This window comes from Coptis chinensis, chromosome 9, assembly GCF_015680905.1.
Source record: "Coptis chinensis isolate HL-2020 chromosome 9, ASM1568090v1, whole genome shotgun sequence".
NCBI classification, from domain to species: domain Eukaryota; kingdom Viridiplantae; phylum Streptophyta; class Magnoliopsida; order Ranunculales; family Ranunculaceae; genus Coptis; species Coptis chinensis.
In genome coordinates, this window is record NC_141464.1 from 69,458,343 (window position 1) to 69,474,571 (window position 16,229).

A 16,229-nucleotide genomic window follows, 5' to 3' on the forward strand; every position below is an offset into this window, starting at 1 on the left:
ATATAAAGAACTACTAATAACTACTGAAAGAAGAATATACAAATATTAAAATGAAAATGAGAAAAGTTGAAGTTCGATGCTAAAGGGCGAGAAAAGTCCAAATTACAGCAAAATCCATTGTTGGCGCAAGTACAACTACAATTTTATTTCTCTCTCGATAAATATGGGAGTAACGAAACGCCATTACTGAGATGATGATCATGCAATTTCATACACGCCACATGGTTGGAAGCCTCTGTGGAACCGATTGCACATTTGATATGCAATACAATGCCAATTTCGAGTCGCACGAAGATTTGATTTTTCAGCGCGTCAAAATTTCAACCAATTTGACATCTTGAAATTTAAACCAATGAGCCATCAACTTAAAGTCAGCCAAATCTTGTCTCCATTGCAGATGGCCTAAGCCGGGGTGGTCCATAAACGTGACTAGAAAAACAACTTAGGAAAGAGCCTCAAACGTGAAACCTCTTTATAAATCGCAATTGTGAAAAGTATGTAAGATTGCAATTAAAGTTAGGATCATCACGCCATTTATACCATTTTCATCATTCTTTCTCAGTTGTGTTCTTATATTTTATAACGTTTGAACACAATAAAAAACATCTCTTTTCTCCGCTCTCCATGGAACTTATGAACTACTAAATGAGTGGAATCACACACTAACCGCAAAACACGAGTCCTGGAATTAGGACTAAAAAGAATAATATTTTAAAATAATTTATTAATAATTAAAACATAAGTTTTTTTTTTTACGAAATTTTATAATATTCAAAATCAAACAAGAAAAATTTATAAAACTTATCACTAATTGAAGATACTCATTGATTTATTTATTTTATTTTTTAAATGCAAAATTTATCAAAATTTGGAGGAATCCCAACGTACATGAAAACAAATAAGTCTCATAATAATTTACGAATCAAATCCATAATCTTTTCTCTACATTATTACAGTTGAAATCAAAGCAAAACATTTAATGAAATTATTCAATCGTGTATTTGAATATGCTCATTCGTTCAATTTTATAGAAAATGATTAAAATTTTGAATTTTGTCAATATTGAAAAGGCACATTGATTTAATGGAACGTAAGATAAAACCAAACTAATCAAAATTAAACAATTTTTTTTTATAAAAAAATTAAAATCTTAAGTGGTGCCTATTCAATTTTCAAGTGTGTTCCATTTTGTCTTAGGATCCGTTTGGTTTTATTTTGGGTGGGTGTGGACAACTCTTGGTAAAATAAGTGACGCATTTATAAAAACCCTATTATAACTTGGTTAAAATTTTATCTATTACAGAAGGGGACTAATGGATGACCAAATACGTTCTCTTTGCCGATAATAACTTTGTCTTTTTAAAGCCCTGATGTTACAAGAAAAATCTAATCTCCCCACAAAGGTGTACGTGGCTTTTTATGGATGGGCCAAGGTGATCTGATTTGTGTGCATTCAAATTACACAAGTAGTCATTTTAGAAGATACAAAATTCTGATAGTGTACTAGCTATTTATTAGATGAACACACAAAAATACAAAATATAATCCTCCCTAGCAGTGATCATTTTATCATTTGTAAGTAAAGTTGCAATCCGTGGACGCAGTGATAGAAATCTTTCCATAATGTAGAAATCATAGGTCGACATCCATTCTCATTGAGATTTTAACTTCGGTGCGGACCACATTTCTATAAGAAGTGTCATATTCTGAACCTAAACCATATTTCAGATCACATTTTTTATCAAGGCCCAAAATATCGAATTCGGTGAATATTTCAATATATCTAAAAACATATCCGATATATAAGATATTTCTTTTTTTGTTGACCAGTCAAAATTTTGTTTTGTATGTTGATTATATCGAAAATATCAACGATTATATCAGAAATATCGTCAATATATCGGTCAAAGCCAACAATTTATATTAGATATATTGTATATATCGGTCGATATATATCATTATATCAGAAATTCCGATATATATCGAGAAAAAAGGTTCAATATTCGATAGATATATATCGGATATATCGATATCGGTGTATAAAAAAATGATATATATCGGATATATCAGCAATATTTTGGGCCTTGTTTTTTATACAATCCACTTTAACAAGATGTACGGACTGACCATGTCCCGCTGATTCGAGATGATGAGAAATTCATTAGTAAGTCTTTTATGCAACTGTCAAATCTCTAATGATTCCATAATAAACATACAGTCATCTCAAGGATGACATCAGAGATGTGGCTGGTTGACACAAGAGACTTAAGTTGATTCATCAATAGCTACTCATCAATCAGAAAAACACACTATTCAAAATAATTCTTTTTAACTTTTCACAATTTCACTTGCATCAACTTTAAGCATCAACTCCAAACACCTCTTCTTTGAATGCCCATATAGCAGAGAAGTCTGGACAGGTGTCAAAAGCTTACCGGGGATTCGATTACAGGGAGATTCAAATAGAGAATGGATGTTACTGATGAAACTAAGTGCAAGAAATGATATAGAAGCTGAGATCTTGAAAACTTATGTGTGTGCAACTGTTTGTCACCTGTGGAATGAAAGGAACCATAAAAGATTCGAGAACACAAGCAAACCCAGCAGCATAGTGAAAGAGAATCTGATTAAGGAAATGAAAATTTACTTACAAAGTCAGGTTAAAGATGTTCAAGACACGATCAAGGGAAGAATCTTCTTGGAGAGGGTAGGAATTTGAGTAAATTTCAAGAGAAAAGAGCCCACTCCATGCTCATGGATCAACCCAACGGGAAATGCAGTCAAACTAAACTATGATGGGGCTATGAATGACTCAACAACAGGTATTGGTGGGGCAATACGAGATGCAGATGGAGAAATCTTACTCGCCTACACTGGAGAAGGGGGTATGAGATCCGTATTATACCAGGAACTCCAAGGGATTCTTTATGGTTTGCAAGGTTGCACATTGCTTGGGAAAAAGGAAATTGTGGCAGCATCTGACTCTCAGAGTGCCATCAATATTTTAAAGGGAACAAAACCACCACCTTGGTACTATATGAATACAATCCTAGCTATTAAAGGGCTAACACAGCGATTATGTATTTCATACATATATGTTTACAGAGAAACAAATAGGGTAGCTGACTACCTAGCCAGTATGTTTAATGGTGAGAGATGTATTTTCTTTATATCTCCATTGGATGAGAAACTCACTATGTATGCCAAAGAGGATAAAGAAGGAAAAATTTTCATGAGATTTTAATGGCAGGTAAGGGTCTGCCTCAACCCTAAACTATGTTCTAAAAAAAAACTTTAAGCATCAACTAATTCTTTTAACTTTTAATTACAATTGATCGGTTGGTATGTAGTGTGGTTGACTATTTAGCTAGTTTGGTCATAAGACCAACTGATCAAGTCGTGGTAAAACATCAAAAAGAAACAAAAAAACATTTAAGCATCAACCAATTCTACTGCAAATGGAAGGTATGTAGATTGTCTCCAAATTAAGCAATTCAGTTACATCTCCTTCAACAGCTCAGATCACCAAGAGAACACAAATTTTTTGTCAAAACTATTATATCAGGCCCAATGTAGGACCACAAATAGGTGTGGGCTTTTGTTGATAATATAAGCACTAACCATACTCCCAAATACAACATGCAACAAAATAACCCCACCATAACCATAACCATAGCACGTTTGCTTTGCTTCCCTCGCCAATATATAAGTATATATATATATATAACTGCCTTAGGGACCTAACTGTTCCTACAGTTTTCTATCAATTTCTTTCTTCTTTCCTTTCTCAAACTTATTTTTCTTGAATTCTTCTCTTCAACAAGACAGAAAAAAAAAACTATATATTGGAGTTTCCATTCATTGAGAAAAACAACAAAACTCAAAGTAGTTATTTAATTTCCTCATAACAAGAGTAGCAGTTACAAGTCAGACAGGTCAGTTCATAGTTTCATACACATTCAACTACTAAAACAAAAACTAACACAGCCTATGTATCATTTATCTTCAAACGTTTCAAAAATGTTCAGAACACAAGAATTTTGATTTGAGTTTAGAAGAATGCTTTAAAGTCTAAAATTTTTTAACTACAGAACTGCCAAAGAAGAAAAAAAGGTAGAAAGTACTCAAAAAAGTCTACTTTATTGTTTTGTTTAATATTGATTCTAGTTAAAGAAAGCTAAGTTACCAAATGCTTACGTTGTTGAACTTCTTCTTTTTCTTCATGCAACAGGAATTTAAAACATGGCGGAAACTCCAAAGTTGGTGAGTAGTTATACTTTGAATTTGGTTTTCTTTGCTTGAAAAACTGTTTCATATGGTTAACTGCTTCATTGGGTTTTGTAGTTGTTGCATTTATTGAAATGGTTTCAAGTTTCAACTTGGGGTTTGGTATAAGTTTGTTCAACTGACTCTTCTGTTTCACTTTATGGTTTTCTTCTCTTTCTTGGTTTTTCAGGTTGGTGATTCTTCTCCTAGGAAAGAAACTGAATTTGGAGATATGGGCATGAAAAATATTGCAGTTTGTGATCAAGAAGAAAGTTCTTTGGATACAACAGAGATGTCTGATAGTTTTATTGTTGATATTGAAAACTTGTCTCAAGACACTGTGCAAGAAATCTCTTCAAACTCTAGGATTTCTGTAAGCATTTTAGTTCCTTTTTTAATTTTATAATATAAATTTTACCACGATTCAGTTCGACGTTTTCAACATATGAATTGGTAGTTATGTACTTATGTCCAATCAAACTATGTTATTCATAGATTGATTTTGTCTGTTTAGAAACACATCGACTCTAGTAAGCGTCGAAGTAGTCTTTTTACGAAATTTTCATTTTCCATTATACTTTTTTCATTATCTGATCATTGTTCTGTTTTGCTCTGTTAGAAAAGCAAGTTTAGAATCACAATTATGGAAAAAGTACAAGAAGAAAGTGTTTTTGTTTGATTTAGATGGAAAGCAAAAGAGAGTTCTATATCATAATTATGAAGAAAGAATACGGTTTTAGGTTTTTAATGTTTATTTTGAAGAGTGGAGACACTTTAAGACTTGTGATTATTCTGTTTACTGATATGAGGGTGTTTCCTATGTTTTTTTCTTTTTGTTTTATGGAGGTAAAGTTGCAGAGAAATCTTTCTAGGAAAGGGTCTCAAAGGGCAGAAAGGAACAAGACTACTTTAGCTTCTAGTGGGGTTACAGATGGATCATCAGATGGTATGTTTACTTGCTACCCATTTTTTCATTTTGTTATTTTGAACCACCAGAACAACAAATACAGTTTTGTTTTTAATTTGTGTCTCCACCTGATTTGGTTGGTAAATTCATCATTGTTATGGATGAATGTATCTAGTCAGACAGATTAAACAAATTTGGACAAACGTCTTTGTTTAGATAGAGATTGTTAATTAGTCTGAAACACTATATTGTCCACTTGGGGTCCATCCAGAACTATGGATTATGAGAAGTACTAATCAGATAAGCCTAGCTCACTGCTCACGCCTCACGCGAGCATATAATCAAAAGAGGCTCAAGTTGTTTAACTGCAGTCCAAAAAACAACGGAATCATTGAATATAATCCAATTGTATTCTAGTATGCGTCGTCGTCACCTCAACCTCAAATTGAAGTTGATCAAAAACTTGTACGTCCTGTACCCTTCATTTGCAGATATATTTCTCCCCATAGATTTGGGGGATGAGGGACATATTGGTATTTAATATTACGTTAACAGCGATGGATCACAACGAGTTTGTTGTTAGGATTAATGTGCTTATGGAACCGTTGATGGTCATCGTGACTTTTTGTGAATTAATTGTTGCCTGCAGAGAAGTTCATTTCATTTGAAACATACAATGGACTAGAACTGCTCTAATAACTCATGATGATTAATGTATAGATACTTGATTGGCAAACAAAATAAAAAATTTAGTGTGTCAATTACTAATGGAACAGTAACTTACTCAATCCATAAATATGGATGCATGGTGCACTGCTGTCGTGGCTAATGATTTCCTTGTTTCACACCAGTATACCAGACTAATCATATCGACTCCAAATTACTAGTTACTCGAAATAGTTTGCTTTAAAGTTGTAATAATTTATTTATTGATTAGACATAATTTTGAAATTTGTACTTTTATAGTGATGGATATTAAATTTGTAACATAGGGAGCAAAACTGCTGGTACTTTGTCTACTGGTGGATGCAATCCTGATAAGTCCACCCCAGCCCCTGTGATGAGCTCAGGGTCAAAAGAACTCAGCAAGCAGCCACAACAGGCCATCACAATTACTGCTGAAAACCGATTCAACTGCAGAAGATCTTTCAAGCAGCGAACTTCTGCAAGTATCATTGATCCTAGGCGGGTTCTTTTCTACTTTGCCACCTTGTAAGTTTATTATTCTTCTCCCGCCTTACCTTCGTGTTTCCTTCCTTAAAAGCTTTCCAATCTCGAAAGGGATACTAAATGTTGGCCAGTAACATAATCCGGCCACTCGGCCAGAAGCTCTCTGATACCACCTCTGCTATTATAATTTATTTAGAATCTGGGAAAACTTATGCTGCAAACTATGTTTGCATTTTTTTAATAACCTCCAACAGTTTGTTCAGTGAGAGATAGATAGGTGACCAAACGACAGCCTAAAAGCATAACCGTGACATTGTTTACAACTTCTATGTGTTCTGATTGAACTGTGCAGACATAGTTTATGAGCTCCAAATTATTATCAACATCAGAGCTCCATCTTGCCAATGACGAAAAATTACTCTAAAAGACTTTTTGCAGCATTCGGGTTTTGAACTTGGTCTAGTAGCTGCAGTTCCTCCACCTTTAAGTATTGTTATGTCCACCACTAAAATTAATCAGGTGAAGCCAAGTTAGTTCAGGGAATAATTGAAACAGAATTTGGAAGATACATTACTACGTTAGGCACACGTAGGAGAATGTAGTATTGGGAACTGACACATGAAGATCACCATGGAACCTTGTTTTATAATGAGTCGTCCTAAACTTGTAATTAAGCTTCAGTCTTGAATACTAAATTGGAACGATCCAATGTTGATTATCTTGTGTACGTTTTATATTTCTTCACACGGAACAGAGGAATTTTTTTTGTTGACACGCATGGGTGGCGTGGGTGTGGGCGTGGATGTTTTATTCACCGAATCAGAGGAAGCTTGTTGTTATTATATGAGAAATTAAATTTGCAATGGTGTGCCTTTGTGCCTTTTGCAGGTCAAGCGTGGGAACATTACTACTTATATACTTTACACTTTCCATCACTAAATTCAGTGGGGACAGCACTACTCATGCCCAGTACCAGTAGCAGCCCAACCTCAAACATTCCCACAAAGAAGAGAAATTCAGATCTTGACAAAAACTGACAGACAGAGACTGATGTGATGATGTCCGAGAAGTATCTTTTTGATATTGTGTTCCTGGCTAATTTGACAACTAAGATTGTGTAGCAAAGTGGAGGAAGGGAAGATGACCAAGTTTTACAAACTGTCTTTTGTATACAGCCTAAATACATCCATCCATCTTTATCACGTTCTATATACATCCATACGGTGGGTGAGGAGTGAGGACCATGAGGTGAGGACAAGGCTGTCTTCCAGTGTTGTGTGTGTGAGAGAGAGTAAGAGAGAATGTAAATATGTTAGGAGAGTCACCACATCTACTTAGTGGGTGGTAGACTGGTAGCGTGCTTTCTTTACCTTTTCTGTATAATTCTTAAGACATGCCCTTATGGACAAGGAGCAGTTAGCATGCTTTCTTTAGTTATCTTCTACTGCTTTTTTATCATTCTTTTTGCCGTCCAAACACCCTCCACGGCTCCACCAGCCGCTTTTCTTATACATCTTTATCATTCATCAAGTTGGTTGAAGTGCCCTTACATTATTGTAACCTGGATTCTAAGTCCAGCTTACTAACAAAAACTTAAATAACATTTGAAGGTTCGAATTGTTGTTCCACGACAGGAAAAGAGAAAAGTACAATGAGAGGACTAGAGGAGTGGATTCAAGAGTGGAGGAAAATAATAATATGTGATGAAGGAATGGTTGCTGATCCTTGTAGCAATGATTCGAAAGGTTTAAATAATTGTTTTTAGTTATTACATGCCCTTCTCATCAATTGTCGATGTTCAGCATATCAATAGGCCGGTCTGTTCAGATTTCGGCACAATTTCCGTTTTCTGCTTAGATTAATCTTTCCAAGTGATTACTTTGTGATAGCATCGTTCTTGGAACACCCACAACAACATCATAATAAAGGGTGTCCAAAAGGACAATTTTTTTTACTTTAATATCGGATCGGGTCGATTCTCTTGATATCATAACAAGCAAGGCCTAGATGTGCGAAAGAAAATAGTTGGGATATCTAAAATCCAAGAAGACGGATTCAGATTGTTATTGACGACGACAGTTAAAATGTTAGAGCAAGAAATTCTAAATGTTGCTATGAACGAGGAGGAATCAACAAGTAGGCGCAAGGTGCATGATGAATTTCATGAAGGGCAATTCCTGCTCATCTTCTAGACCTTGAAACAAAGGTTCTCCCCAATATAAACAGAAGCTGAAGAGAAAGCTGGCAAAGAGGACGTTCTTATGCAGTTCTTATGCAAAAGGTGCTGCCTATGGCTGTGGAACGGGTAAAGTTAAAAATAAACAACAGAAGACGTGGTCACCAGAGTCAGCTTTGTTCGAAGTTTTACAGGAAACGCTCCAAAAGTACGAAGGCTTGCACTTTGCAAAGGCGCATGTAGAGCGCCATGAATCCAAATGCACTTTTAACCTTAAAATAATCGAATAAAGGAATGACGTGACTGAACTTGGTTCTGTTACTCCTGGAGGGAAAGTTGTGCGAGGGAAACTTCTCAAGTTACAAATGATCCAGAGGATGATGGCTGTATAAATGCAGTTCTACTCATCCGAGCATATTGCAGTCCTGAACTTGTGTTGCACGAATGTATTACTAAGTTAAACACAAATAAGAGTTTCAATGTATGACTTGCATGCAGTTATTTTATTGAAACAATAGCCACATTGGATTGTTATTTTCTCAGTGTTGGACATATGGTGCTTCACTTAGAGGTCCCAAGGAACTCATCTTCAGCGCGTGTAGTTGATGAAAAAGTCCAAAAGAATATTCACTTGTCGAAATTTCAGCTCATTCATTACTCCTAAAGGGCCATATCTTCTATTATTCATTGATGATTGATTTATCCAAATAGGATCCGATTGAATTAAGATTTTACAATCAAAGTACTCTGATTTCGCAAAACAGAAGTTAAGGTAAATACTGTATGAGATAATAGTTAACATGCAGACAGATTTTGATAAACTGTGAATTTTCATATTCTTTCTTTCTATTTTTGTTTCGTATGTACATATGCTTGCATGGTTCTATATTGTGCTACACGGCTACACAATAACAAATTACAAATGCTTTACCCCTGTACTGTGGATACGAACATGTGCAGTACTGTGCTAAAGGGATAGAAACTATACCTCTGATAGAGGAGATAAACCAATGTCTGATGTAATCACCAAACGAGGTGCTTTTCATGGTGGAAGAAAAGATTGGGATGGTCGCAAATGCTTAGACGACTCCCCCTTTATGCACTAAGTGGGAGAATCATACCTACATCAAACGTAGAGCTATGATGCATTATATATAGAACAAAGTAACGTATGAAGAGACAAAACATAGTTCTATGGTGATCATATTGTCCACCACGTGATGCTACAAGGCTTAAATCATGTCCATTCAAGGTGAGCTCATTTATGTCTAAGCACCAGAACCGTATTTAGCACACATGGTTTAACTTACATGGATTAATAGCGTTTCGAGATTCGAGGCATTAGACACTTTTGCTTCTTGTCATGGTAAAGCCTCAATACCACTGCTGCGGTTTCTTCAATTGCTTTTCCTGTCACTTCTGCAACACAGATAGCGGGAATGTCATCAAGATCGACAAATAGTTCCATTCTATCTCCTTGTTCTATCGAAGAAGACTAGCTGTGTCAACACCACTAATGTAGCAAATGAACTTCTTAGATTCTATAGAGCAGTGTTCTTCTCAATACAAAGATGATTGAAATAAGTAAAAGATGAGTGCACATATATTAGAGTACGAAAATTAGTTGACATACCTATTACTGGCCAAACAGGGTTGTGCGCGTAAATTCTGGCAGCAATCCCCAACTCCTTCCTCACATGATCCATCTCGGAATAAGTACCCTTCATGTCACTGCTAAAACCTAGACTCTTAGCTCTAGATCTTCTAATTGTTTGCAGAACCACAGGGTTAATTGTTAATCCAAAAATCTTCTCTGGATCTATGTGAAATAGTGTCTTTGGCAAATCTACACCCATCACAATTGGAACATTTGCCACTTTATAACCTTTTTGTGCCAAATAAATTGATAACGGTGTCTTTCCTGTTCGAGACACTCCAACAAGTACAATGTCAGCCTTGTACAAGTTTTGTGGCAGAGCTCCATCGTCTTGCTTGATGGTGAACTCAATTGCTTCAATCCGGCTGAAGTATTCTTCACCAAGAGGAATTTTACGTCCTGGAGCACCACGGGGAAGTCCAGAGGGAGAGACGCCAATATGGGAAGCAATGGCTTCTGTAATGGGGCTTAGTATATCAGTCGATGGAACACCCCACAGCTCGCATGCTTTCTTAGCCGATTCTGCCAAGTAGAAATCAGCCAAAGTGTAGATGAGCATTGCACCTTCTTTGGCTGCTTGTTTGATGATCTCCATTAAACGTTCCACGTCATCAATCTGAAAGGAATGGAGAAAGATGACACCATCTCTACAAATTGTTCAAGGAAAACAACTGGCACAATAAAATAAGGAAAAAATTGCTTATCAGAAAACTCACAACAACAACCCCATAAAGCTTTCTCAGTGCCGCTCATCCATTAGGCCACTTAGGCGGCCGCCTAAAGCCTCAAATTTAGAAGGCCTCAAAATTCCCTTATTTATCCTTACATATGTTTGGTATTACCATGTGTTTTGAAGAAAAAGAACTCAAAAAAAAAGATACTAGGAGTCAATTTGGTTTCTCCCCGAGGCACTAAATTTCGGGAGTGAATTTGTTTTAAGAAAACTTATTCCTATAGTCCACTACAAAGTTTGCATCTCGAAGTTACATGGCAAATCCAATGGTTATAAGTGGCGTATTTATCTTAATTTTTGTGGTAGAGTCCTCATTTAGTTAGATTTCTAAATTGGAAATAATAAAAGAGAATAGAAAAGTCCACGTTATATGCTAGAATCTCCATATTATATGGCACCTTTCCCAGTTATTCTCCACTTAATTAAAGACATTTTAAACACATATTAACCGATTTTCTCTCCTTCTCAAGGTCTCTCTCTCACACACCGCCCTTTCATGTTTCATTATTTTACTCATTAAGTTCTCAACCATTTGTCCATTGATCATCTCAAATTCGCAAATTGGCTTCACTCTTCTATGTGAAATTGAGGGTTTTTCATTTTTAATATGAATTTATTAATTTATTATTATTTTTTTTTTTGTCAATTTTCTAAGAAAAAAAAGAAGCCCTCACATGGCTTGTCGCCTAAGGCCACATCTAGGCTTGTGCTGGCTCATCCATTAGGCAACTTAGGCGGCCGCCTAAGCCTCAAATTTAGAAAGCCTCGAAATTTTCTTATTTCTCCTTACCTGTATTTGATATTACTATATTTTTTGAAGAAAAAAATACAGAAAAGTACACTAGGAGTCAATTTGGTTTCTGCTGTACTAAATTTAGGGAGTGAATTGGTTTTAAGAAAATTTATTCCAATAGTCCACTACAACATTTGCATCTCGAAATTGGAAAGAATCAAAGAGAATAGAAAATCCCAGATTATATGCTAGCATCTCCACATTCTATATGCCTTTCCCACTTCTTCTCCACTTAAGTAAAGACATATTAACCGATTTTCTCAAGGTCTCTCTCTCCCTCACACATATTGCCATTTCATGTTTCACCCATTTTCATTATTTTATTCATTAAGTTCTTAACTATTTGTCCATTAATCATCTCTTACTCGCAAATTGGTATATATTATTTATGTATTTCGAAGGAAATCAATCTACACTCTTATATGTGAAATTGAAGATTTTTATTTTTAATATGAATCTTATAATCTATTATTTTATTTTATTTTCGTCAATTTTGTAATGAGTTGCATGGACACGTGTGTATACTATTTCAAACTAAGGTTCTTTTAATCATAAACTTTAACAAACTTGACAAACAAGTTTCAGAAAGACAAGTCAAAGAACATAATAAAAGAAGATGCATAGATATTTTTGACAAAGAATGTAAAGACAAACTTACCCCAGAAAACAAATGTGTATTTACAGAACACCCCCGATCAATCAAACAATGCTCAAACTGTCCCAACGCTGCATTAACAGAATGTTCAGCTGTCCATCCAGTTCCATCAGATACCATATAAATTTCCTTAGGTGTCGTTATTTCTACGTCATCTTCGTTCTCACTTCTCTCTCCCGAATTATACGCGACCGACTTACTGTCCCCGACTTGAAACGGATAAATTACGTCAGTGGTCTGAGTTTGTTGAACCGGTCTACGCTCTAATCTTCGACCGGACCGGACGGTTCGGGCCCTGGACCAACGGTTTAGTTTGGAACTGCCTTTGAGTTTCCGCACCCGAGGTTCGGCATCAGGTTCGGGAATGGTTTGGGTGCGTTGGGTAATTGGGTTTAGTGATTTGGGTTTGGGTTTGGATTTGGGTTCAGAATTTGATGATGAGATTGTGAGAGTGGGAAGTGGAGAGAGTGGGAAAGAACGCATTTTCTGTTTAATGGAATTTTGGAGATTTTTTGGTGTTAAAAAACAGTTGTGATTTTCTGAAGATCAAATGAGAGAAATGGATCAAGTTTGATGGGTCAAGCCCAAACAAGGTAGATTGGTCTTTCGAAAACTAGGCCCATAGTGGTTGCAAGTCTTGGCAGATTTTTATTTAGATAAAACTGGTTTAAAACCTAGAAATCTAAAAGAATTGAATTAGCCTAAAAGATATTTTGAATTTAAAGGGTCCAATTACTGCAGGATAAAAGCCCACTTTTTAGTTTTTAAATGTCCTGTTTTATTTTAGTTATGATTTAAAGGGGTCCGATAAACATTAAAAGTTGCAGGATAAGGTCATTGACCCAACTACCTCATCTTTTTTTTAGTTTTTAAATACAAAAAAATCAAAGATTTTTTTAAGTCCCCCACTTTGAAATTTCTTCTATTCTAATCAACAATTTAAAATGGTAGCTATTTAGTTCGGTTAAAATCTCACAAGATTTTAGATCCAAAAAATTTAACATTAAAGAACACAAAGACAAATAAGAGTATGAAAGAAGAAAATAGAAGATAGAGAAGAACAAACAAAGAAGAAGACAAGACGGAGACCATTGTCTGATTTTCATGGAAAAGTTCTCACTCATTCCATTTCGAGAATAAATCCTTCTCCTCCACTTCTTCATCTCTTCCCCAAATTAATTTATCAATAGATAATGCTTTCTCCACCACTCACTCTTGTTTTTTCTTGTGTGTGTCAAAATTAGAGAAGACGAAGGAAGAAGTAGGCGGAGGGATCATGGAAAAGTTATTCCACGTTATCCAATTTTCATCAATTTGCATTTTATCAAATTGACATTGCATTTTATCAAATTGACATTGTATTTGCATTCAATTGAGCTTTGTATTTGAATTTGTTTGAGATTGATCACTTTAAAGATGTAAATGTTAGAATACTCAAGTGTGAATCAATTCATTTGTCGAATGAGTGTTGCGGTTGAATCTGAGTTGGGTGTGGAAGTATTACTTTTGTGTTTTGGAAAGTTAAGCAAAGGAAGATGCTTTTTAGGTGTGCAATGTTAGACATCCATTTAGGTGGTGCACAGTACAAAGTAGACCATATAATTAATTTATAATCGATCTGCATGAAGTACTTAAATATCAATGAGTTATATAGAGTATGCATGAGTAGATGAATTATACCATGTTCCTTGATATCCATAATCGTTAGCTTGACTGACTTTGTTGTTTAAACATTTTCAGTTCTGAAAGCTATGTCTAAACGTTAATTGTTAATATATATAGAGCCAAATAAACATGCTAACTATGCAATAAATGAAATCTATGGTGACAAGTCATTTGCTCTTGTCCTCCAAGTTCAAGTGTTATCGGTTATTTACTAGTAGATCAACTTAATTCAGTGAGTGTCCAGAATCAGATAAGATTTTCCACGGAATGAGATGCATTGCAACTTATGCTTGTGAATTCATTAGATCATTATATATATTAGTTCTTTTCAATTTTGGTAAGTGCAGTCATGGTTGTGTTTTCTCATTTGAGAATAAGCAGTTCATATTGATGTTACAAGTTAATATGGATGTAACCACAAAATAATTTAATCATTAACATCAATGTTTTGAATTCAAGCTAATATGTGTGGGTTGACAAAGGATCTATAAGCTCAAAATGGAAGAGCACTCATTAAGTAAGCAATAATACTGCACACTAACACAGAAAAAATGACACAATGTCATGGCATGTTGACTTGTGTCCACCTAGATGAAAATAAGAGATAAAAACTTATTTTCTCTCTCTAAAAACACTTATTCTCTTTCCATTCATAACAAATCCTCCATTCTACTAATTTTTCATGGTGTATCTTTGATGTTGCAATGATATTTCTCGATGCAACATTGATGTTGCAGTGGTATTTTTTCAGTGCAACATTAATGTTGCAGTGGTTTTTATGGTGCAATATTGATGTTGCAGTCAGTGCAACAGTTGGTTTTATGGTACAACATTGATGTTGCAATGATATTTTTCGATGCAATATTGATGTTGCAATGGTTCTCATGGTGCAACATTGATGTTGCAGTGAGTGCAACATGTATATTGAGTACGTGGTGTTTTTTCAAGGTGCAACATTGATGTTGCAGTGATATTTCTCGGTGCAACATTGATGTTGCAGTCAGTGCAGTGCAACATGTATGTTGTAGTGGTGGTTGTTCATGGTGCAACATTGATGTTGTAGTGATATTTCTATGTGCAACATTGATGTTGCAGTGGTGTTTTTTCATGGTACAACATTAATGTTGGAGTGCCATGTCATTGTATTGGTTGACCATGTTATTTTTTCTGTGTTAGTGTAGAATTATTGTTAAGTGAGAGGGTGATGGTTGAAATCCATCTAGATCCGGCGAGTTATTAGTACTAGTTTTAGTCATAAAAGAAATATAGTTCAACGGTAGTGTTCGTATGTCATATAATCGAAATTTGTAGTAGCTTTATAAAGAAATTAATGTTATTACTTCTAAATAATAGGATCTAGGATAGTTATCATTTCGATTGCTTCTATGTTGTTTTTGTTGGTTAGGAAGTCAAATGAGTTTGACGTTGTGTATTTGCAATATCAAGTGTACTTGACATTGCAAATTGATTAAGAATTGTGACGTTTTATGCACACAAGTTAGGATAGGTCCAATAAATTGGAATAATAGAGATGATAAGTAGATAGCTTAATTATGATTAGTGGCAGTTTGGTTTTGAGTGTGTATATGACTTATTGTGATTGTCAATTATACTTCTTTACCATAGATGATACAAGTTTTACATTCAACACCAATTGATAATTGAAGCATGAGACTTTCTTGGATGAACACTAACTTGGTAGCAATGTCAAGTGCATTTGACATTGCAACATTCATGTTGCAGTGAGATATCCAATTTTGGGGAAAATTTCTCTTGACATTATAACATTCATGTTGCAATGGGATATATAGTTTTGGGAGAAATTTCGCTAGAGAAATCTAACGAATTGTTGAAGACAAAATTATTGGAAGAAATTTCACAAAAATTTCAAACAAAGTTCACAACAAAAAAACAATACAAGCCGGGTTTCATATATTTGATGTTTGTATTAAAGGGCAAACTGGTAATATAACTAAAAAGTCAACCGGGTGGGTTTTATTCATAAATAACAAACGGGGTGTCTTTTCTCTATAATTATTTTGGAACTGTGGGTTTTAGGCCCACTTTCTATTTTATTTATTCTTTGTTAGAGCATTCCCAATGCAAGCAACTTTTTTTTACCTCAACGTAGGACTATTTTTCTTCTTTTCTACCTTTTTAGTGAAAAACAAGAAAAGGTTGCCCAATGCAGGGTGACTTTAAACCTC

General features: G+C 35.0%; 3 protein-coding genes across 4 annotated transcripts; 2 read left to right on the forward strand and 1 right to left on the reverse strand.

Annotated features, from left to right (window-relative positions):
* The first annotated feature begins 2,803 nt into the window (after positions 1-2,803).
* On the forward strand, positions 2,804-3,244 carry LOC147477672 (uncharacterized). The gene has a single exon (XM_086586055.1). It carries the CDS (start codon positions 2,804-2,806, stop codon positions 3,242-3,244), a length of 441 nt encoding a protein of 146 aa, XP_086442181.1.
* A 453-nt stretch (positions 3,245-3,697) lies between these two features.
* LOC147477673 (uncharacterized) lies at positions 3,698-7,780 on the forward strand. Of its 2 annotated transcripts, none has more exons than XM_086582126.1 (6): positions 3,698-3,935; positions 4,232-4,263; positions 4,457-4,639; positions 5,113-5,212; positions 6,166-6,385; positions 7,232-7,780. In XM_086582126.1, the coding sequence occupies exons 2-6, from the start codon at positions 4,243-4,245 to the stop codon at positions 7,320-7,322; spliced, it is 615 nt and encodes a 204-aa protein (XP_086438252.1). In that variant the 5' UTR covers positions 3,698-3,935; positions 4,232-4,242; the 3' UTR covers positions 7,323-7,780. The 2 variants fall into 2 exon arrangements, with proteins under 2 accessions (XP_086438252.1, XP_086438253.1); XM_086582127.1 differs by having other exon boundaries at positions 3,706-4,113.
* A 1,550-nt stretch (positions 7,781-9,330) lies between these two features.
* On the reverse strand, positions 9,331-12,891 carry LOC147477674 (PPDK regulatory protein). The gene is made up of 4 exons (XM_086582124.1): positions 12,361-12,891; positions 10,153-10,792; positions 9,830-9,938; positions 9,331-9,640 (listed from the first exon to the last, which is right to left on the reverse strand). The coding sequence occupies exons 1-3, from the start codon at positions 12,838-12,840 to the stop codon at positions 9,835-9,837; spliced, it is 1,224 nt and encodes a 407-aa protein (XP_086438250.1). The 5' UTR covers positions 12,841-12,891; the 3' UTR covers positions 9,331-9,640; positions 9,830-9,834.
* Between the last annotated feature and the right edge of the window lie 3,338 nt (positions 12,892-16,229).